This window comes from Penicillium lagena, assembly GCF_028827675.1.
Source record: "Penicillium lagena strain IBT 129212 chromosome Unknown utg000001l_segment0_segment0, whole genome shotgun sequence".
NCBI classification, from domain to species: domain Eukaryota; kingdom Fungi; phylum Ascomycota; class Eurotiomycetes; order Eurotiales; family Aspergillaceae; genus Penicillium; species Penicillium lagena.
The window spans coordinates 5,944,282-5,965,371 of record NW_026623222.1 but is presented as its reverse complement, the minus strand read 5'-3'; the positions used below and the strand labels follow the sequence as shown (position 1 = coordinate 5,965,371).

General features: G+C 47.2%; 8 protein-coding genes across 8 annotated transcripts; 5 read left to right on the top strand and 3 right to left on the bottom strand.

Moving 5' to 3' along the window:
- Window positions 1-1,648: 1,648 nt before the first annotated feature.
- On the bottom strand, window positions 1,649-2,452 carry N7510_002640 (uncharacterized protein; the record flags this gene model as incomplete). Its single annotated transcript, XM_056974567.1, has 1 exon — window positions 1,649-2,452. The coding sequence occupies one exon, from the start codon at window positions 2,450-2,452 to the stop codon at window positions 1,649-1,651; it is 804 nt and encodes a 267-aa protein (XP_056839684.1).
- Window positions 2,453-3,763: 1,311 nt separating this feature from the next.
- Window positions 3,764-4,108, top strand: N7510_002639 (Zn(II)2Cys6 transcription factor domain-containing protein; the record flags this gene model as incomplete). The annotated part of the gene is made up of 1 exon (XM_056974566.1): window positions 3,764-4,108. One exon carries the CDS (start codon window positions 3,764-3,766, stop codon window positions 4,106-4,108), a length of 345 nt encoding a protein of 114 aa, XP_056839683.1.
- Window positions 4,109-4,644: 536 nt separating this feature from the next.
- Window positions 4,645-6,175, bottom strand: N7510_002638 (uncharacterized protein; the record flags this gene model as incomplete). The annotated part of the gene is made up of 5 exons (XM_056974565.1): window positions 4,645-4,958; window positions 5,017-5,474; window positions 5,539-5,662; window positions 5,720-5,846; window positions 5,909-6,175. The coding sequence occupies 5 exons, from the start codon at window positions 6,173-6,175 to the stop codon at window positions 4,645-4,647; spliced, it is 1,290 nt and encodes a 429-aa protein (XP_056839682.1).
- Window positions 6,176-8,099: 1,924 nt separating this feature from the next.
- Window positions 8,100-9,530, top strand: N7510_002637 (uncharacterized protein; the record flags this gene model as incomplete). The annotated part of the gene is made up of 6 exons (XM_056974564.1): window positions 8,100-8,273; window positions 8,329-8,716; window positions 8,771-8,888; window positions 8,953-9,020; window positions 9,074-9,104; window positions 9,179-9,530. The coding sequence occupies 6 exons, from the start codon at window positions 8,100-8,102 to the stop codon at window positions 9,528-9,530; spliced, it is 1,131 nt and encodes a 376-aa protein (XP_056839681.1).
- Window positions 9,531-10,422: 892 nt separating this feature from the next.
- N7510_002636 (Mpv17/PMP22 family protein) lies at window positions 10,423-11,316 on the bottom strand (the record flags this gene model as incomplete). Its single annotated transcript, XM_056974563.1, has 2 exons — window positions 10,423-10,780; window positions 10,865-11,316. 2 exons carry the CDS (start codon window positions 11,314-11,316, stop codon window positions 10,423-10,425), a joined length of 810 nt encoding a protein of 269 aa, XP_056839680.1.
- A 3,543-nt stretch (window positions 11,317-14,859) lies between these two features.
- N7510_002635 (sugar O-acetyltransferase) lies at window positions 14,860-15,616 on the top strand (the record flags this gene model as incomplete). The annotated part of the gene is made up of 2 exons (XM_056974562.1): window positions 14,860-15,197; window positions 15,253-15,616. The coding sequence occupies 2 exons, from the start codon at window positions 14,860-14,862 to the stop codon at window positions 15,614-15,616; spliced, it is 702 nt and encodes a 233-aa protein (XP_056839679.1).
- Window positions 15,617-16,316: 700 nt separating this feature from the next.
- Window positions 16,317-17,297, top strand: N7510_002634 (alpha/beta hydrolase; the record flags this gene model as incomplete). Its single annotated transcript, XM_056974561.1, has 1 exon — window positions 16,317-17,297. The coding sequence occupies one exon, from the start codon at window positions 16,317-16,319 to the stop codon at window positions 17,295-17,297; it is 981 nt and encodes a 326-aa protein (XP_056839678.1).
- A 638-nt stretch (window positions 17,298-17,935) lies between these two features.
- N7510_002633 (copper amine oxidase) lies at window positions 17,936-19,994 on the top strand (the record flags this gene model as incomplete). Its single annotated transcript, XM_056974560.1, has 2 exons — window positions 17,936-18,342; window positions 18,401-19,994. The coding sequence occupies 2 exons, from the start codon at window positions 17,936-17,938 to the stop codon at window positions 19,992-19,994; spliced, it is 2,001 nt and encodes a 666-aa protein (XP_056839677.1).
- Window positions 19,995-21,090: the final 1,096 nt, after the last annotated feature.

The window sequence follows — 21,090 nt, the reverse complement described above, 5'->3', positions numbered from 1 at the left end:
CTGTGTGCTTGGGTCTCCTATTTCCAGGTAAGACAATTTCTATCTTGTTTTCCCCCTCCGCCTTCCGCTTTTGCTTTTCGCCATGATGCTAATAATGGCTGTACAGTCACGTACCTCTTCTTCCCCGAAACCACCGGACACACTCTGGAAGACATTGACCACATTTTCAGAACCTCCAAGGACGCTTTCGATCTTGTCAGTGTCTCCAAGGCTGTCAGGCGAGACGGATTGGTCCACCAGTCCGGTACCACCGACATCCACGCTCTTGAGGAGGGTTCTGACGACGGCCTCTCCGCAACCAAAGGCGGCGCGATTGCCTATGAGGTCGACGATAGGGCCAAAGAGTAGACAAAATCGTCTGGTCTGCAGAGCACGGGAGAGCACTCTGTAAAGTACTCGTAACAGAAGTAGCGGTGGTTTGTGGAACTTTTTGGCTGGGGTCTGTGGATTGAAGGGGTGTTTTATATATATCTATCCTCTATATATATATTAGCAACAGCCCCTTTGGTTAGACGTTCTCTCGCGTGGGACTTACCGCAAGCCTGCACGTATCTTTCCACAAAAGCAGCGCCGGAGGCCTTGGCGATGGTGCCCGTCACGCCTTATATTCCTATTCCAGATCCGATTGCCCGCTGCGATCCCCAAGACGATACTAGTGAGATTCGGCAAAGAACATGATTTTGCATTGTATTAAAACGAGAGTATTTGAGTAACGTAATGCACATGCGAGCCGCCCATTTTCGCGTCAATTCTATTGAATCATCTTCAACGCGTCATTTTTCTACCACCACCGTACAAAATGCCTCTTTCTCAAGAACTAAAATGCAAATAGCTATTATAGATAATAAAATCAAAATAATTCGGTCGATACCAAGGGCTGCTGCAGTTTCCGCGGTGCCTAAATCCACTCTTGTTGATCGACTCACAGGAATCAATGCACGGTCAGAAACACGCGCCAATAGCCATAAAATAGCAGCTCTAGAAGAGACGAAGTCCTTACTAAGCAACTGCTAGATGCAGACAAACGAGGCTTTTTAATTCGACCTGAATTTTTACGTGGCATGACGCAGATATTACTTCTCGAGCGAACATGGGATCTACTACAATCATTAGAGTTAATTAGGCATCTAACTTTGTCAAACGCCACCCAACACTACGTACACGCTACAGCCGACGTATATCATATCAACGTGCAAAACAGGAAGATCCAAAGATTACAAAGCCCTGGTTTGAGACTATACGCGAAGCCATTCTTGAACATGGCATCCATGAAGGTGATATCTAAAATTTTGATGAAACCAGCTTCGCAATGTGGCTCTGTTCGACCTCTAACTGCAGTCGAGCGTAGTAAAAGACCTAATAAGATTACCAAGAGGAATCGCGAATGAGTCACAAGTATTAAATATGTGAGCTCAAAGGGGATGCCTATAACCCCATGGATTATCTTAATGACGGTATCTCAACATGCTACTTGGTATCAAGAATCCACTCTTTTCAATAAGCGCTATGCTATCGCAAGAAGTCAGAATGGCTGGACAACAGATGAAATTGGCTTCCGCTGGCTATAATTCTAAAAACCACTCAACTGGTGCAAAGCGATTGCTCTTGAGATCAGGCAATTGATGCACTTCATATTTTAGCTTGTTGATCAACTGATTGGCAGCTCCTTCCGCATAGCCCAAAGAACGAAAGCCTTTTCCAGGTCCCACGTGAAAGGTGGACAGTAGCATTCACCCATAATTTTAAAGCCTTTCTTCAACCAATATTCCCCATTGATCTCCCTGACGACTTTGAGCATGATACTCAGATGATTTTTTTGGGCAGGCTGTACAAGCTTTTGCCCAATTTGTCTCTTGATTTCCTCCTCACACGCCTTTACAAGCCTTTCTGCAATTCCCTTTTTTCTGTATTTTTCGCCAGGTTTGACAGCAACCAAGAAAATTTCAAAATCCCCCTCGCAGGTAGCAGTATCTGAGACAGCACTGTTGCTGTTAGAGCCGACTGCCTGCATGGAACCAGCCTCGTCGGCGCTTTTTCCAGCATAATAGCCGTCTAGTTTCCAGACAATACCATCAGCCTCAGGTACCCAATCCCTGACACTTGCGGTGCCAACAATTTCGTTTGAAGCAAAAGTCACGGCTGTAAACCCACTGCTACCGATTTCGTGAACAACTTGAGTATCGTACTGAATTCGATGGCCGATCTTGCCTATGGGGTTTATATCGTGGTCACGGTAACTGGCGTTAATGACTGTCCGAAGCTCAGGTAAAAACGGCTGGACAAGAAGATCCTGTCTCGCAAATATTTTGATGTGATACGGAGATGATGACCATGCGTAATTCTGCCCGTTCTCACAGATTTCGCTCGAGGCGGGTGATGAATCAGATATTCCCGGAATCATTGCTCGCGCGAATTTGATGTCTGAGTCGGATACAAATTGAATGGCCAGCATTTGCGCTCAAAGTCAATTGAGAGAATGGCGGTATCTCGAGGAATCAAGTGAGAAAAGGACGGAGACTGAGCAAGTTAACGGAACAGGTTTGCTTACAAACAAAATTGTCAAATGAAGGGCGCTCCACTAAGCTCAAATGAGGAATTTTTTAATTCTTACAGGGTTTCTCTGGAAATCGCCTTAACCAAATCACACTCAAACACTTTTTTCTGGCCCAACTGCCAACTCTTTAACGCAGATCAATCATTGAAGATGCCCGCATTAAACTGAGAAACGCAGTAATAGCACCTTCTATGGTATTATATATCAGCAATTCAAATTTGAACGACATTGCAAATATGTATTGCTAGGGAACCAAACCATACCTTTGCGCACTGTAAGAGAATAATTAATATGATGGGCATTTAAAAGTTCCGCGACGCCATGAGTGAACTGGAACCATTGTCGTGGAAGCCTTGCAGTTTTTGTTAACATGGATCCCTACGGCTCCGTCATCCTATTTAAACCACCAAAACACCATTATATTGGGCAATTCAAATCTTCTGTGGGCATCTATAATAGCTATATCCTTTTCTTCCGCATTTAGAAGGCGTAATTTGCTGAAATACATGGGGGAAAACAGGAAGTGTAGGGTCAACCTTTAGTTCTAAAGCAGATGCAGTATCAGGTATATATATCTTACACCCCAATTCACGCTATACTATCTCGATTGGGAAATCGTCACGCTCTTGGCAAACAACTCGAAATTTCCAACCTTTCGACGACGAGGTGCGACAGCGAGATTCATCCAGGCATTATAAGGCGTGTTGTTAGGCATTCCTAGTTATCTAGACAATCTTATTTGGCACTTTTGTTATTCGTTTCGACGTTACTTTATGCTTCGAAGGCGAATGTCGAATATGCCTGGAGTAGACCGAATCCCAACTCGTGTCCGCTTAGTTAGTTTCTCTGCTGACGCGACTGATACGATGCAACCTCGCTTGAAGCTGACGCCTCGCAGTGCGGCCTAAAATCTGACCTTAGAGGCCTGACGCTGCTCTCGTCTCACCTGCCTACCTATCTTAGATCGGCACGGGCTCCACGAGACTAACAGTCAAGCCTATGTCTATGCGTCTGGCCCAACATCGCCGTCGCTCCCTGCAGGTCTGCGGGAGAATAAAAGCGCCAGCGGAGAGTCAGATTCCCAACCAGACTGATCGGCAGGCCATCGTAACGGCCAGGTCTTAATCGGACGGCTAGCACATATAAGGAACATGGGTGCCGTTCCTCGGTAGGAGCCAAGAATGTCTTGGCTGCTCTTATCTGCTCGCCATGGCCTCGCACATCCCGGGGTATCGCATGCGATCGGCGTGTGATGCCTGTCACCTCTCCAAGCTGCGCTGCTCAGGCGGCTCACCCTGTGCCAACTGCCAGCTATCCGACCAGCCGTGCGCCTACAGTCCGTCCAACCGCCTGGGACGACCAAAGGGTATCAAAAACAAGCCAACAGTCGACAACTCTGCGCGCACAACATCCACCAGGTCGAGCCTGAAGGAGACGACCCTCAAGCGGCCGGTGGCGGACAGTCACAATCTTCCCACGATGGACGATCTGGATCGCCTGGTCCACGCGAATTATCCAGTGTTGTCGGACGAACTTGACCATTTCACAGTATGAACTCCGACCTCCTCCCCTGCCCAATGGTTCAATTGCTTCTGGACTAATCTGGTGCATATATGCGGCAGGCCTTTGCAGTCCGATTCTCTTCCGGGCCCCAGGGACCGACTATAGATGCCTTACCTGAGGTGTCATCTCGACAATGAGCGAAAACCTGGTTGCAGAATTGATCCATATCTCTAACAAAGTAGGCGCGGGATCTTCGGGGACGGGAAGATGCTTGGAGCAATGGACCAGCCACTTTAAAGATGGAAATCATGCCGCCAAGCTAAAGCGGAGTACGCCATATCTGACTAGTCTTTGAACGCGTTTCTTCACCGACTTCAAAAATCCTTTAGAATTCAACAATCGTCATAATAACAAAAAACGACATTTTGTAGACAGAGTGCAATGACTGAATTAACCTACTCTTAAAACGCTATGCCGTTACTTATTCGGGCGATCTGGAAATTTAAGAACGATGATTAGCGGCTCATAAGCCAGAACCAGTCCGTAATAGCTAGGTCCGATTGGATTGATATATGATGGGACTTAATTTACGCGAGCTCACACTCAATCAGGCTCTCAACACCGCGCTGAGCAGTCCAGATCTTGGCGATCTTTAGACCGGCGGACTCCACAAGCATGTGCCAGTGGGCTGCAGTGCGCTCTGTCGAGCCAAAGTCAGCCATCATGATAATGTCTAAGCTGGTGGTTTCCCAGTAGGCATTAGTGTCTGGAATCACGTTCTCGTTGATCAGAACTTTGCTGTATCCACGCTTCATAGCGGGTACAATGTTCCGAAGGATTTTCAGGCCGTTCTCGTCAGCCCAGTCGTGGAGGATAGAATGCATAAAATATGCACGAGCCCCTGTAGATTACTACCATTAGCTTGCCATTGAGTAATATTATAAATAACTATACTGTACCTTTGACCGGTTGCTCTTTGAAAAAGTCATGATCCATGATATCAATCGATTCGTGCAAGGACTGCTGTCTAGCCTGACTGGCCACTTCGGGCAGATCCTGAATGATCAAGCGGCCTTTGGCATTAGGCCACTTACGATGGAATTCCGACATATCATGCCCTAAGTTGCCACCTATATCAACCAGGAGCACGTCTGAATCATTTTGCAATGGTTGAGAAAGACTGGGCACGTCGTAGAACCCAACATCCATCCAACTTGGACGGCCCTGGTGGTACGCGCTCATGTGGTTGTTGAATTGCTTGGCCGTCAAGGGATTGTGCTTTAGGAATTCGAAGAAATGCTGGTCTGTCCTGAATCCAAGCTGGAAGCCACAGTTGTTACCGTCGGACGGGTTTTTGTACCCAGTCTTCTTCAAGAGTGCCGGAAGAGCATAGATACCGTCATTTATGCAAGCAGTCCTAATCAGGAATTTGTTAGCATACTCTGCATATGAAAGAACACTTCGAAAATTTAGGGACTCACAAGCAAGGAAATGCATCACTATATCTCTCCATGCTCAGCGAGGTCGAGAAGCCGGTGCGGCGGTAGGTATCAGGTGCGGTCTCGGTGATCACGCCCATGGCGGAAATATGCTTGAGAAGGCGAGCTTGTTACACCTCAGTAACATGCTCTGATACAAGATATTGTATCACAGTTGGCTTACCAACAAGGACCGAGTCCGCTCCTGCAGTCTCTGCCAGCTCAGCAACAGTTTTGGGTTTATCATCCTTGGAAAGATGGGCGAATATATCAAGATCAACACACGTCTCGACTGCGGCATAGGAGGTCGACTAAGCAAGGGAATGAAGTCAGTATCTATATATAAAGATTGGTCTGTAGAAAAGCAATATACCTGAGACCAGCAGAATCTGATCATAGCCTCTCTAGGTGTTTCGAGGGCGTAGACTAGCGATCTAGCGGCATCGAGAAGCTCAATCCGTGCCTTGGAATCTTCCGGGGCGAATCTGTTTCCAAAAGATGAAATCTTTTCAAGGAGAGCAGGAACTTTCTCCGGAGTATTGGCAGAGATTGCCACGTTGGTGCTGTCAACAAAAGCACCTTTGGCATGACCATTAGTAGCCGAGCCATTGGTATGTGTATCTCCGTTGCTGACAGTCATTGTAAAAGTAATTATAAGCCCTTGGATTGCAACTCAAAGATTTGAACAAAATATAGGTTCGGGTGCCCAAGTGTGATTGAAATTAGAAAAGTTGTCAGCGGCTCGGTCTTATTATGTTATTGCCCTGTATCACCTTCCGCCGTTTCTGGGGCACGGTAATGGGAAAACAGATCGGCAGTGTAAACCAGGTAGCTAGAGCGGTATTCGAGGCCGCTCCACTTCCTGGGCAGGCTTGCAAGGCACTAAGTTTCAAGCACCGTCAGACGTTAGAAAACAAGGTCCGTTTGCCAATTTAGTTCGAGTCCAGGCGTTGGGAATGATAAGCCCCTGACACCTTTCCAAAATTGGAAGCTCCGCCAGGTATGCCAAGAAGTTCATCATATTACCAACAAAAATGAATATGAAACAGATGATCTATCTATGAAGAGAAACGTCGATATTTATCAGGTATATCTCGCTTCACTCAATGCATTGTATCATTAGGAACGAAGAACTTCAGTGCTGAAACGTGTAGTTGATGAGGACGTCAGCCCGTTGGGCCCACCGCCGCTGAGCGTAGCCTCACAAATAGCGCATGAACGTGCATATGGAGATCCATACTCTCTGTACTTTTCGTGTAATTCCATATTTCCAATTACCGGAGTTATGAGTCCGAGCAGACAGCTCGATGTCAAGGTCTACATGACCGTTGAATGTCGATGATTCCTATCCAGTTCCAAGTGCTCTATTTGGTAGTTCGATTCAACTGGAATGAGTCTTGTGAAACCATCATTTGTTAACTGATTGTCATGCGGTTTTCGCGTTCTTCATGCTAATCTATCGAATGTTCCGCTGGAGTATGTAACACACTCTGCATCAAGAATTACTAAGACCGGACATTGGTCACGTCAAGGTTAATATCTGTGCACGGGTCAGTAGACTCAGTTGGTGACTTTCTAGGAGCACCATCGCGGTCTGGACCTTGATTGTTCTGGTCAAAATGACGTGGCTGCTCGAAGGATTCTAATTCCATAAAAAGAAGTGGGGATAGACCAAATTTCTATAAAAATTTTCACGACCAATTCCTTATTAATTAGCGCACAGTCAAGTGTGATCGCAGCTTAACGGTCGCGTTCCGCCCCCACTCCGCAGGATGCAACAAGCTAGTACTTAGTGTCGCTGTCAAGTGGGCCTCGTCCAGGATCGTATCGATGGCACCAGACGGCTTCCATTCAAGTGGGTCTTAAGTTGACGGCTCCATCCGTGGTTCGCCAGCTGTCATGCGGATCAACGTTGAAAATTAAAACTAGCCAGCTCGCTTAGATTGGGCTAAGGAACCAAGACGATATTACATATGGTAACTCCGGTGTTGTGTTTGAGGTCTCTAGTAAATGTGGGGTTGGTTGGCTTTAGGAGCGCGCTGGTGGTGCTCGAGAGAACAGCTAGTCTGGCTATCAGCTGCCGATCTTCGCTTTGGATTTCCATATTTGGATGCAAAAACGGCAGTAGGAAGTTGACGACCCAAGAAGACGAAATTTTCTACCAGATAGATGATCTTTCTCAATGGGTAATATACCGGTTAGGCCTTCGCGGGATGCGCGCCATGACTTCCTCAACGATTCCCTTTTTGTGCCTACCAATTCTAAGTTGTCTCCATTATTACCACTGTCTTGGAGCGACTAGCCTTTGTAGATCAATGCAAATTTTACCGAAAGCCCGCAGGGAAGAGAAGTAATACGTTAATCCATCTCGGCCCTAGCTTGACAGGAGGGCGATCTTAGAAGGATTTGACAGGTCTGTACGCATACGGAATACGACTCGCCCTGTTATTGCCACCTATATATGGAACGTGCTCTTCAGCTGTCGAAAAATCCTCAACATTATCCATTACCTAAGATATCGTCTGACCTCCATCTCAAACTCATTTTCACACCTGGAAATCACGATGACTACACAGTATCCACCAGGCTATCTCGAGCAAGACAAGGGTCCCAAGATCTTGTCAGTGCTATGGACCTTAACAGGTCTCACCACAATTTTAGTGGTAGCCAGAGTTTGGACCCGGATCAAAATACTGAAGAATTTTGGTGTCGATGATTATCTAATTGTCATTGCAATGGTGTGCTGCATTTTGCCATATGACTGACTACCATTGTGCTAATCCTATAATCTAGGTCCTGGGTCTTGCTTACTGCGGAGTGGTCACTGCTTCTATCTGGGCCGGCTTTGGAAAGCACGCCTTAGCACTCCCGGAGGAGAAGATGGAGCTTGCAATTATGCTCAACACTGTTAGTTTCCTGTTTGGAATTCTTTCATTCACCGTTCCCAAGCTTGCTGTAGCAGCCATGTTGAACCGGATCCTGAATCCGGGCTGGTTAGCTAAGACTTGGCTATGGCTTGTTACTGGGCTTGCTGCTACTGTCTCTTGCATTTGCATTATTATTCTCTTCACAATGTGCGACCCCCCAAAGGCACTTTGGGAAGTTCACCTTCTCGCACCAGAATACGGAGCGACATGCAAAAGTGTGTGGATGCTGGTAGATTATGCTATCTTCACTGGATGTGGGTTTAGCTCTTTGTTTGCATACGTTTCCTGAGCCTAATCGGTGCCTCTAGCGCTGTCTGCATTTGTGGATCTTTGGCTTGCGGTCTATCCCATAACCGTGTTGATGAAGCTTCAAATGTCCTTAAGGAAGAGGCTAGCCCTCTGTGCTGCTCTCGGACTTGGTGCTATGTGTGTGACTTGGTTTGACCTTGACTATTCCGATTGAGCAATACTCTGACTCCTGTTGTTAAAGTGCCAGCGCCATGGCCATTATCAAGTGCACTCAACTGAATGGTCTTGCTGACAAGGCGGATTACACTTGTGAGTCCTAAAGGATACTCACGCAATCTAACATTATACTGACTCAACTCCAGACGGAACTGCGGACCTCGTGATGTGGACCAAGTAAGGACTTCCCTCTTTCCAGTCTCTTGGCCTTTTATAAATTGTGCGTGCTAATATTATTCGTCCTGTCCTAGCATTGAAGCCGACGTTGTTGTAATTGCTTCATGCATTCCTACCTTGCAGCCTCTCCTCGAAGTCATTTTGGGCAACCGTGCGATGGGCTCTTACAGCCAGGGTACCGGCAATCGTTATAAGGGGGCCAGCAAGCTCCAGGATGACTCTACTCTTGATCACAGCAACTGGTCTAATCCGGTTCGTAAAGCCGTGACAAACGTGGAAAGTCAGGAGAGTCAAGAGAGCATCCTCCCGCCTGATGAATTCCAGCGCAACAATAATTGCCATGCCCTGGGCAGGATACGTCGTACCGACGAGGTGAACGTGGAATACAACAGTCGCTCCGCTCATGCCTACAAACAGTCTTGGTAGTCTCAGAAGACGAGAACTGCGATAGTGCTCGGAATATATTATCTTTACGGATACTGCGGAAACTAAAACGAGCAATTAGGGGCTTTTCTCGGGACTGTCATGTTTTTTTTTAGGAAGATATCCTTAGTATCGTAATAACCCACTAAGTGGTCAATTTCTCTGCGGCTACTGTGTGTTTTTGATGCTTTTTAACCCGGCAAAAATAACCAAATTAGACTATACTCGAGCCTTATATTTATTGCATAAGTCCCGTCCCTACTGTGCTAGGTGGTGGCTCAGAATCAAGTTGAGCGTTTCCTACATTATCCCAGGGCTGAATGAAGTCGTTCAACTCTAGCACCAGCTTATCCAGCGTTTTAGCTGACCTCGAGTCATCTTTATTTGCTTAGCCATCTCTTAAAAGTTACCTCCTACCAGGGAGCAGTCGTTATCAGTCGAAGCCCCTCAGTTAGGACCGCTGTGCACCCATAGTCCGTAAGAACTCGTGCCAACAATTAGCAAAGAAACGGTCTTAGAAACACTTACCCTACTGCCGTTGAATCCTACGCATACTTTTCCGGCCTAATGTCAGAGCAAGACCATCTTTCTTCAACCAAATTGCGAAGGGGATTCACTAACACCTACAGACTATATTTAGGCAAATCGTCCTTTTTAGCCCTTACACCCTCCATTAGGGCACATGCATCAAACTCACCCTATCCTCAATGTTATCATTCTAATAATTTCTTAGTTGGCTGTAAAGGCCGTTAACCTAGAGCGATGCATAGCTACCTGCCGCCTTAACATTCAGTCCCGTACATAGCGGTCGCTCTACCTCAAGGGAATTAAACGAAGGCGCCATATTACATTTTATATGAAATATTGAAATCTAGACATGAACCGATAATGGTGTCTAACCTAAGGTAGACCTTGCTGTCGTATCTGCCACTTGCTTATTTAGATAACTTAGATATGTCTGCCACCCAACGGAAGCCACGGCGGCGACAATGCTTCTCAACTCGGGCGGGATACACGCGAAGTTAAATGTCATAACAAAGGGCCAGTACTTCAACGAGTTGATCAGGCTCCGAGGTAGGCCTAGCTTCAGACGCGCCCACGTGCTAGCCAGCGTCTCGCCTGACAGCAAGGCTTGCATGCAGAAAAAATAGCTATTGAAGGCCGGGGCGAAGACGACTTGATGAATGAGGACTTTGGTGAATATAGAGAGTATGCGGGAAGTGTAGTTAAAGTTCGTTGAGAGGAAGACGAACCTAGGCGAGCGTTAGCAGCGCCACGATAGTCACACGGGGAGGGTTTAGACGAAGAATCCTAGCCTAACATGAGCGGCGACTTACCATTTGAACTGGGGAAAACCTATGGTGCCGCCAATGAATGCAGTGCGTGCCGTTTTCACGGGATCAAACTTATCTCCCCCTATCCGCTGCGCGATCATATCTCCGAGAGCAAAAATGACCAGCGCGCTGGCGGTTTGCACAACGAAGGGCCTCTTGCCATTTGTCTTGCCGTATACGTCGGCAAAGCGTGTCAGCGCCCCGGAGCGCTTCAACGACGTTTTCGGCGTAGTCCCTGCCGCATACGCGCCTTCTTCCGAGCTGGCTTTTGATTTTAACACTTGTTGTTTCTTGGCCGTGCTTGTTGTTGACCTCCTCGTTCTCGTGATCGCACTTGTATTGAAGTTGGATGTTAAAAACTTGTGCTGCTGGCGGGTCTGTAATTGGAACGTGCGGATACGGGATGTGAGGAGAGGATGTCGAACCAGAGCCGGGCAAGGAATTAAGGGAGGCATTGTGCTATAATCTCGGGTTGGGGGGATTCTCCTCACTTTAGAAGAGGAATCGTTGTGTGGCAGTGTATCGAGGGATGCTTTTTCTTTGACGTTGTTTTAGGACTTGGTAACGTAATTCACGAGCGAAGCTGACTGCTCCCCCGCTTTTTCGCGTCCAGACGCGTCCTTATCGCTATAATTACCCACCATGCCACCAAATGGCTCTCGATCAAGCCGAAACTCCATCAAACAAGAGGGTCGCATGCTCTTAGCTATTCGGGCAATCAAAAATGAAGAAAAACACCAATTCGTGTCGTGGCACGTACTTGTCAGTCCCATACCCCACGCTTCAAGCACGACCTCGCGGCACTACCAATCGCGCCGAATCTCGCGCCAATAGCCATAAATTGACAGAAATTGAAGAGGAATCGCGTCTTTAGTGGATAGTCTAATTTAATACTGGCGAAGCGCGGTTCAACCAATATAAAGGGAGTTGGCCTAAACAGGGTTACAAATTTTACAAAACGATATCCTGAGCAGCTAAAATCTCTTTTCTCACGATGATACGACTGTCAACGCGCAAAACAAGAGAATTCAAGGAGACTTCGCATAACTGCGAGTATTTTCAGAACGGCATTTTGCCGTTGTTAAACCGCCATCGGGAACCAATCATTTCTCCAAAGTTAAGACGTTATAGATTTAAAACCGTGCAAGAACTCTGCGGCCGAAGCATGGTAGGTGTTTCACTACCAATGTCGCGTCGTAATATCAACAATAAACGTTGGTCTGGCTGAGTGTTGGCCGCCTGAGCACCTCCCGAGCAACCGCTGAGCTTACCTTGAGCACTCCCCAAGCCTACCCTGAGCCCACCCGAAAACCCCCCTAAAGTATATCTCATAATCGGTCTCTAAATGGTCTATGTGGGTTTTGACAACTTGTAATCTCGGCTCTATCGAACTATTTATTTTATAAAACAGATTCACCAGAGATTCCTCTTCGGACTACTATAGAAAGGTGCTATACATTCTGTCTCTTCTGCCTACCCTTCTATCGAATATAAAGAGCGTAATCCATGCTTACACAAGTCAAGCTTTTACGGGCCTCATATAGCTATCTAGGACTAGCTACAATTACCTCCATGGAATAGGGCTTCGGAGAGGCAATTAAGAAAACAAAAATAGGCGGATTTTGTTTATTAAGCATTAAATAAGCACTCTGCTAACGTAATCAACCACCGAGTGACGAATACCACCGAGTGACGAATTTCGCGTCCATCTCCTACAATCATTTCCTTGACGCGTTATTTTTCACCACCACTATACAAAATGCCTCTATCTCAAGAAAATCGCATTCAGATGGCTATTTCTGCATTCAAAAATAAAAAAATCAAATCAAAATTAAAGGCTGCTGAGATATTTAGTGTGCCTGAAGCTACGCTTCGCCGTCGACTCAACGGTAGGAAATCACGCGCAGAAACACGCGCCAACAGTCATAAATTAAACCCTCTTGAAGAAGAAGTCCTTGCGAAGAGGCTGCTAGATGCAGATAAGCGAGGATTTTCAATTCGGCCAGAGTTTCTACGGGGAATGGCGCAGATCCTGCTTCGCGAGCGCACAGGAGATCCTACTACGACCCTTGGTGTCAACTGGGCATATAAGTTTATCAAACGGCATCCAGCACTGCGCACACGATACAATCGGCGGATCACGTACCAGCGTGCAAAGCAAGAGGATCCAAAGATTATTAAACAATGGTTTGCGACCGTACGCGAGGCTATTCAAGAACATGGTATCCACGAGGACGATATCTGGAACTTTGATGAAACTGGCTTCGCAATGGGACTTTGTTCAACCTCTAAGGTTATTACTGCAGTCGATCGCAGTGAAAGGCCCCGTAGGGTTATTCAGGGGAATCGCGAATGGGTCACAATTATTGAATGTGTGAGCTCAAAGGGGATATCTATACCCCCATGGATCATCTTGAAAGCAGGATCTCAACACGCTGCTTGGTATCAAGAACCTGCTCTCTTCAATAAGGGCTATGCTATCGCAAGAAGTCAGAATGGCTGGACAACAGATGAAATTGGCCTCCGCTGGCTAAAAGAGATGTTTGAACCACATTCTAAAACCTATTCAACTGGTGCAAAGCGGTTGCTTATTCTTGATGGTCATAGTAGTCATCTAACTGCAGATTTTGATGCATTCTGTGAAGAGAATGCTATTATCTGTCTTTGCATGCCTCCTCATACCTCTCATCTTTTACAACCACTTGATGTTGGTGTTTTTGGTCCGCTAAAGCGCGCATATGGAAAACTAGTAGAAGAGATGATGGTTGCCGGCAACAACCATATCGACAAGGAGGATTTCTTGTCTCTCTATCCACCTGCTCGCGAAAAGGTGTTTACTAGGGAGAATATACGCAGTGGTTTTGCAGGTGCAGGACTTAACCCGCTAGATCAAGATCGGGTTCTTGAAAAGGTAACTTTTCAACTTCGGACACCAACACCACCTCTTGTTGAAGTTGAAGGCTCAGTCTCCTCTGCTTTTCAAACACCTCAGAATCCTCGCCAACTCGATCACAAGGTACGCAGTCTACAGAGAAGCCTTCGAAAACGAATGCTTTCTAGTAGTCCAGTATCTCATATTCAACATCTTGAAAAAGCTGCACAGATGGCAATGAATATGAACCTTATTCTTCGACAAGAAATCAAGGTTCTACAAGGTGAGAATAAGCGGAAAATGCAAAAGAGGGCAAGGAAGCGTGGTAATCTTGGTGATGATCTTGTTTTATTTGTACAGGAAGGTCAGAATCGAGTGCAACAGCTTGATACACAGCTTAATGAGCCGGCCGCTGAGACGACGCCAAGGCCTCGCCAGCGAGCTCCACGACGCTGTAGTGGATGCGGGACTACTGGTCATACTATAAGAAATTGTCCTAGTAAATAGCTATTGTTTTATCTTTTTATATGGTCTGATTTAATACATTTGTGGTTGAAAAGCTTGAAATTTAACGGTACGCGCGACGAAATTCGTCACTCGGTGGTATTCGTCACTCGGTGGTTGATTACGTTATATAAAACTTTTAGATTATATTTGTTGTGACGTTGATCTAAATCAGTTCATTTTGAAAGTTAGGATGAATGATCGTTTGGGAGCAAACAATCGTATGAGTGGCGGGCCCTCGTATGCGAGGGCCTGGTTAGTATGGTAATAGTTTTATTACCAATACGGAAGGCCCGGTTAGTCTGTACGGAGTACGAAGTGTGCACGTTAGATCTTTCGTAACGCTTAACCATATTAGGAAGCCCAGCCAGCAGCACAAGAAGTGGATCTTTGTGGCGGCGGTGGAAAGGGGAAATTCGGCAATTTGAATCCTACCTTAGTGCCACGCAAACTAGATCTCACCCCTCCGATAACCGTTATCAACTATATTTAGATAATTGGGAGCACACGCGGTGTCTCAATTGGTGAGCGTTGCCCCTTACACCATATATCTTTGGTGTTGACTTGTTCACATTCTTTTTGACCACTGTTCTTTCGTTATCACCACCATCGAAGCAATATCATGGCTGCAACTGCGAAGCGTCCGGAGATCATTGAACTTTCGCGTGGACTGCGCGACACCCCACACAGCGAAGACTATGAGAAGATGATCTCTGGGATGATGTTCTTCCCAAATACCCCAGAACTTCTCGGGGCTCGTCATCGTTGCCGTGGTCTGACTGCAGACTACAACAACCTGGACACAAAGGCCATCTCCTATGAGAATACCTTCGATGCTCGCATGGACTTGTTGAAACAATTGGTTGGGAAGGTGGGAACCGGCACCTTCGTGGAACCGCCTTTTAGACCAGATTATGGCTGCAATATCTCGATCGGAAGTGACTGTTTTCTTAATTGGAAGTGAGTGAAAAGCATCAGACCGTTATCCCTATTAAGGTTACTGACGGAAATTTAGTTTAACTGTACTAGATACTAGCCTTGTAGTCATCGGCGACCGAGTCCAGATGGGCACTGGGGTCAGCCTCTTGACTGCTGGTCACGACACAAGTGTCCTGTCGCGCCAGAAATATGTGGAGTTTGGTCACCCAATCTTCATCGAGGACGACTGCTGGATTGGGGCTAATGTCACGGTTCTTCCTGGAGTTCGCATTGGAAAAGGATGTACTATTGGCGCTGGATCTATCGTCACTAAGGATATCCCGCCATTTTCAGTCGCAGTGGGCGCGCCTTGCCGTGTAAGGAAGACTATTCAATCCCCGGAGGAAGAAGAACAAGACCCGAACAATCCTTACCGCCAGCTTGTGCGCAAGGATCGGTAGATAACATTAGCCTGAGAGCTGAAAGATAAAACAAATATGAGATACGTAAAATCTGCGGTTGGGAAACTCATTGATCAGCTGGTTCTTGGCCCCGCAAATGCTAGGACTGAGATTTGGATTCTAATAGAAGTAAAGCATTCCGTGTTCAAATTCCGACTAATTCCATAGATAAGGAACTGCAAAATTATCTTGGACAAGAACCCTCGAAGGACCTCAATCTTCTTCTTTTCTTGTTCCTCGCGTGACACGGGGACATTAGCGGTTGTTGCGAGTGAGGATAGCCGTAGGCAGTCGCCGACAGGTCCAGGAAGGTTCTCGTAAATCACAGACGACGGCATGGTGGGGCTTTGAAAGTCAAGCGGACGTTTGCAAGATCCTTACTGGAACTCAGCCTCGAACCAAATTTTTCGAAATGATATGGCGGGGTCGCAAGGCCGATCGCTGATATATTGGAGTGAGATATAGTTACCGAGGAGGGGCAATTCGAAAGTGGAGTGAAGTTGAGCTATAGAAACTTCCTATTTCGATTTCATGGTTCCCAAAAAGGAAGGTAGTCCAACTTACCACACCCCCGCCCTAGACCGGATCGGTTAGTATAATCATATAGAATGGTCAATAGTAGAAGGAATTGTGAAAGTGTTTATCTGTATCTTCGAGTCCTTTGTTCATTGGTATTGGATCGGTACGTTCAAGCGCCATCATGTCGGACAGCGCCACCCAACAGGCCCTGCCTATCCCTCCTTACGACGCTGAGCTTGCCGCCCTCCAGGACACTCAACATCGTCCTATCCCAGAAAGCTATGAAGAGCTCATTGGACTTCGTCAATCTGAGCCTGCCTTTGATGAAAAGATCAATGAAGATCCGAATTTGAAGGTGCAGAAACTGGCTTTCTCTTGGGAAGGCCGAGATATCCCCGCGATCACTCTTTCAAGGGCCGTCCCTCTGAGTGAAGATACTCTCCGCCCCGGTCTCGTGTTCTGCCATGGAGGAGGAAGAGTTATGGGCAATGTTTATGTCGGTCTGCGCAGCTTGATAGATATTGTCAAGACGGCAGATGCCATTGTCCTGAGTGTTGACTATCGTCTTGCTCCCGATTTCCACGGCATGGCATCAATTGAAGACTGTTACGCCGGTCTTGTTTGGATGAGCCAGAACTTAGGCAAGTTCAGAATTGATCCCAGTCGCTTCATGATTGCTGGCGCATCTGCTGGCGGAGGTATCGCAGCAGGTACGGCCCTTCTTTCAAGGGATCGAAACGGACCAAAGCTTTGTGCCCAGCTTCTGATTTGTCCCATGTTGGACGATAGATGCGCGACATTGTCATGCAGGCAGTTCGACAACGGTCGTGGGTTCTATACGCAATGGGGTCGCTATGCGTGGAGGTGTGTCCTTGGAGGTGAAGCAGGAGCTGAGAACGCCAATCACTACGTTGCTGCTGCCAGAGCTACAGATCTCTCGAACCTTCCTCTGGCATATATTGACGTTGGGTCTGGAGAGCCATTCCGTGACGAAGATATCGCGTATGCAACCAAGCTATGGGAGTGTGGTGTGCAGGCTCATCTACACGTCTGGGGTGGTGGTGCTCATGGATTTGATCTCTTCTACGATTGTCAACTTGGTGATCAGGCGAACGAAACTAGAAATAGATGGCTGAGGACCTTCCTGGCAGCTAAACCATAAAAGCAATCTACTTGAATAAATCGTTACATTTCTTGATTACATCCGTATCAGCTAATAGTTATCTCGCTGCCTTTCTAACGATACCAAATCAGCTGTATCCCTAGGCATACCGCTATTCCATAACCTTAGATAATATCCTTCTCAATGGCATGATAAGCTTAGAAGCGAATTGGATTGGGGACATCTAAATTTTCAAGATGTTGCAAGTTGACCTGTCAATCTCTTATCGGATTTGTTTAAACTTGCCCCGTTGCCGGGACCGAGCTAGGATTTGCTGGTCGGCAGATTCTTTCATGTAAAGCCACTATCAGTCCTATGGGAAGCCGCATGATCATGCATGAACCATGCTTGACTATATTCGGGAGAACTTGCGCGCTGAAAAAGGAATGGTTGTTGTTCACTCTAGACTTGAATTTGTGAAACCCTTTACGCACCGTAGTTGGGATTATTTCCTTTTGTGGCAGCCTCTAGCCTCCGGATCCACCACACCACGGGCTCCACAAACGATGTCGACTAAAACGATAGACTCTACCGACTACTTTTGCCTCCACAGAAACCTATAAATCTGTAATGGGTCGGTCTGAAAAACTTCAAGATGTCAACTTCTTTCACTTCGTCCTCTGTACTATATAGCCGCAATGGTATCCGCAGGCTTCCCTTTGAACCCTCACCCGTTGGACCCCCTCCATGCGGAGGAAGTCCGAGTGGCTACAAACATTCTGCTTCGCCATGCCAAGCGTGACACTACTCAGCTCAAGTTTAAGGTGGTCGACCTTGCTGAGCCCCCAAAGAACATCACACTCCAATATCTCTACCACAGCGGTCCCGTTCCTGACCGGAAGACCCGTATCTACTACCACCTCAAGGACGACCCCGTCCTTTACATTGCCATCGTCAATGTGACAAAGGGAACTGTGGAGCACAGCTACGATGCGCCTGACTCTCAAGGCCCGGTCGACTGGGTTGAATATGACCTCGTTCACAAGGCCTGCTTGTCCCACCCCAAGATCCTTGAAGAAGTCAAGAAGCTCAAGCTCCCACCTGAGTAAGCCATTGTCTGCCTGTCTGCATCCGACCTATTTGTAACATATCTTCTTGCCTAGTTCGAGAATTGAGAACGACCCGTGGAGCTTCGGTACCGACGATGAGAACGAGCGACGCCGCCTCTTCCAATGCTACATGTACCTCGCCCTGAACGACGACCCTCAAGCAAACCACTACTCGATCCCTCTGCCTTTCGCTCCTATTTTTGACGCTCACACTTTAGAGTTGGTTGACTTGCAGCGTCTTCCTACCGGCATCAACGACAAAGTCGACCAGGAGACTCAGCCATGGGACCCCGTCGCTGCTGTGGAATACAGTGCCGATCTTATGGGTCCCAATGCTTTCAGAAAGGATGTCAAGCCCCTCCAGGTTTTCCAACCAAATGGCCCTTCCTTCACTGTTAAGGGACGCACCATCGAGTGGCAGAAGTGGAGCTTCCAGCTTGGCTGGAACATGCGCGAGGGTCCAGTTCTGCACAATGTCAAGTACGATGGTCGTTCTCTATTCTACCGTGTCTCTATGAGTGAGATGACTGTTCCCTACGGTGACCCCAGATCCCCATACCACCGCAAGCAGGCCTTCGACTTGGGTGACTCAGGCTTCGGATTGACTTCCAACTCCCTGAACCTGGGTTGTGACTGCCTTGGGCACATTGCCTACTTCAACGGAATCCGTGTCACCAGTGGAGGAGAGCCTGTCGTCATGCCCAATGTCGTCTGCATGCACGAGATTGATAATGGCATTGGCTGGAAGCACACTAACTTCCGTAACGGACAGTCTTCCGTTGTCAGAGACCGCCAGCTTGTCATTCAGTGCACTGCTACTGTTGCCAACTACGAGTACATCCTGGCCTTTGTTCTCGACCAGGCCGCAAACATGCACATCGATGTCAAGGCTACTGGTATTGTCTCTACCATGCCCATTCGCAAGGGTGTGCAAGTTCCATGGGGTACTGTTGTGGCACCTGGGGTCTTGGCTGTCAACCACCAACATCTTTTCTGTCTCCGTGTTGACCCATCTCTCGATGGCCAGAAGAACACCATTGTATACGATGACTGCCTTCCTGTTGAAGACGAGCCTGACCTTGATCCTTTTGGCTGTGCTTTCCGCGTGAAAACCACCCCTATTGAGCAGCCAGGTGGTTACGATCTCGATCTGACCAAGAATCGGACATTCAAGATCTTGAACCAGTCCCACATCAACCCTACTGCCGGAAAGCCTGTGGGATACAAGCTACACCCAGTTCCCAGCCAGATGATTATGATGAAGCCCAATACCTTCAACTACCGCCGCGGTGTCTTCAGTGCCAAACCCATTTGGGTCACCAAGTACCGCGATGATGAGCTGTGGGCTTCTGGAGAGTTCACCAACCAGAGCCGTGAGGACACTGGTCTCGCTAAGTGGGCCCTTCGCAATGAGAATGTTGAGAACGAGGATGTAGTCCTCTGGCATAGTTTCGGTGTGACTCACGTCACCCGAACTGAGGATTTCCCCGTTATGCCTAATGAGAAGATGACTGTCTCCTTGAAGCCAGTGAACTTCTTCAACTTGAACCCCTCGAACGACGTGCCCCGATCCTCTCAGAACGATAACAAGTCAACCCTTCACCAGACCGATTCAGGCTGCTGCTCTACACGATCAGCTCGTATTTAAGGTCCGCAGACTCGGACTACTGCACTTGAAACATTCACAAGCATCATGGATTGTGTAGATTGCATTTGGCTTCCCCAATCATGGTTATTTCCCAGTAAGACCTACTAGTAGAAATTAATTTGTTGAAATTTGACCGGACTTTGAGGTTCATGGAGTATAGCGTAATCAGCAACCAGTGTATACGCACATATTAAATGTACTATTATTGGGGGCTTGAGGTAATACAAGTTAATTGCACGATCAATTCATCAACCATTCAAGTTCAAATTGAAGTTGCTATGTACTAGATATAATAGGATATAGCATTGATATTTGGTCAAATACAATATATATCATTAGTGAGTCTCCAGATAATAATAATATTGGAGATGTCGAGTAGGTATGTCTGTCGGTACTCAATCAAGTTCCGAGTCCTGGATAAGCAATTTTCTCATTCAAGTTCCAGCTAAGTCATCATTTACTCTCGATTGAAAATGTTCAATTAACAGAATACTTTGTGAGAGAGGTGGATGGCAGGATCTTGTCTTGGTACTTGTGGATCGTGACACTCTCCGCACTTTCTTATCCGAGCATTCAAGTTGAAGTGAAATCCAGATCTTGGAGCACGAGATTTAATGATGCTTATACCTATGGATGCGAACGGATCTACTCCGTAGGAGACTCCCAAATAGAACCTCATGCAAATTCCGTCGCCTCTCGAATATCTGACTTCCCGCCCAACGTTGCAAGTTGATTGGTCGCGGTATCTTTCACCTGATTAGGCCTAGCGCCTGCATACCTTTTCCACCGGGTCCAAACGGCGGCCTCCCTGGGGCCCGGACCTTCAACTTGCGGGTCCGATCCCTAGGAACTTTATATGTAGGTTGTGGCTTAATCTGCATTTGGAAGGTCAACCAGCAAGCCCCACCAAAGCCCCAGTGGCGGTACGGCCTTGCAATATTGGATCTACTACTTCTCCTGGCTGCTTCAGCTGAGCACTGGCGCTTCATTCAATCGCGGCTGTGGCACCAGAACGGAGGCAATCGTCAAGATGACCCCTCGGCGGGGTAATGACGGTATTTTGATTGGAGAACGAATTGAAGTTGATGGCGCTACG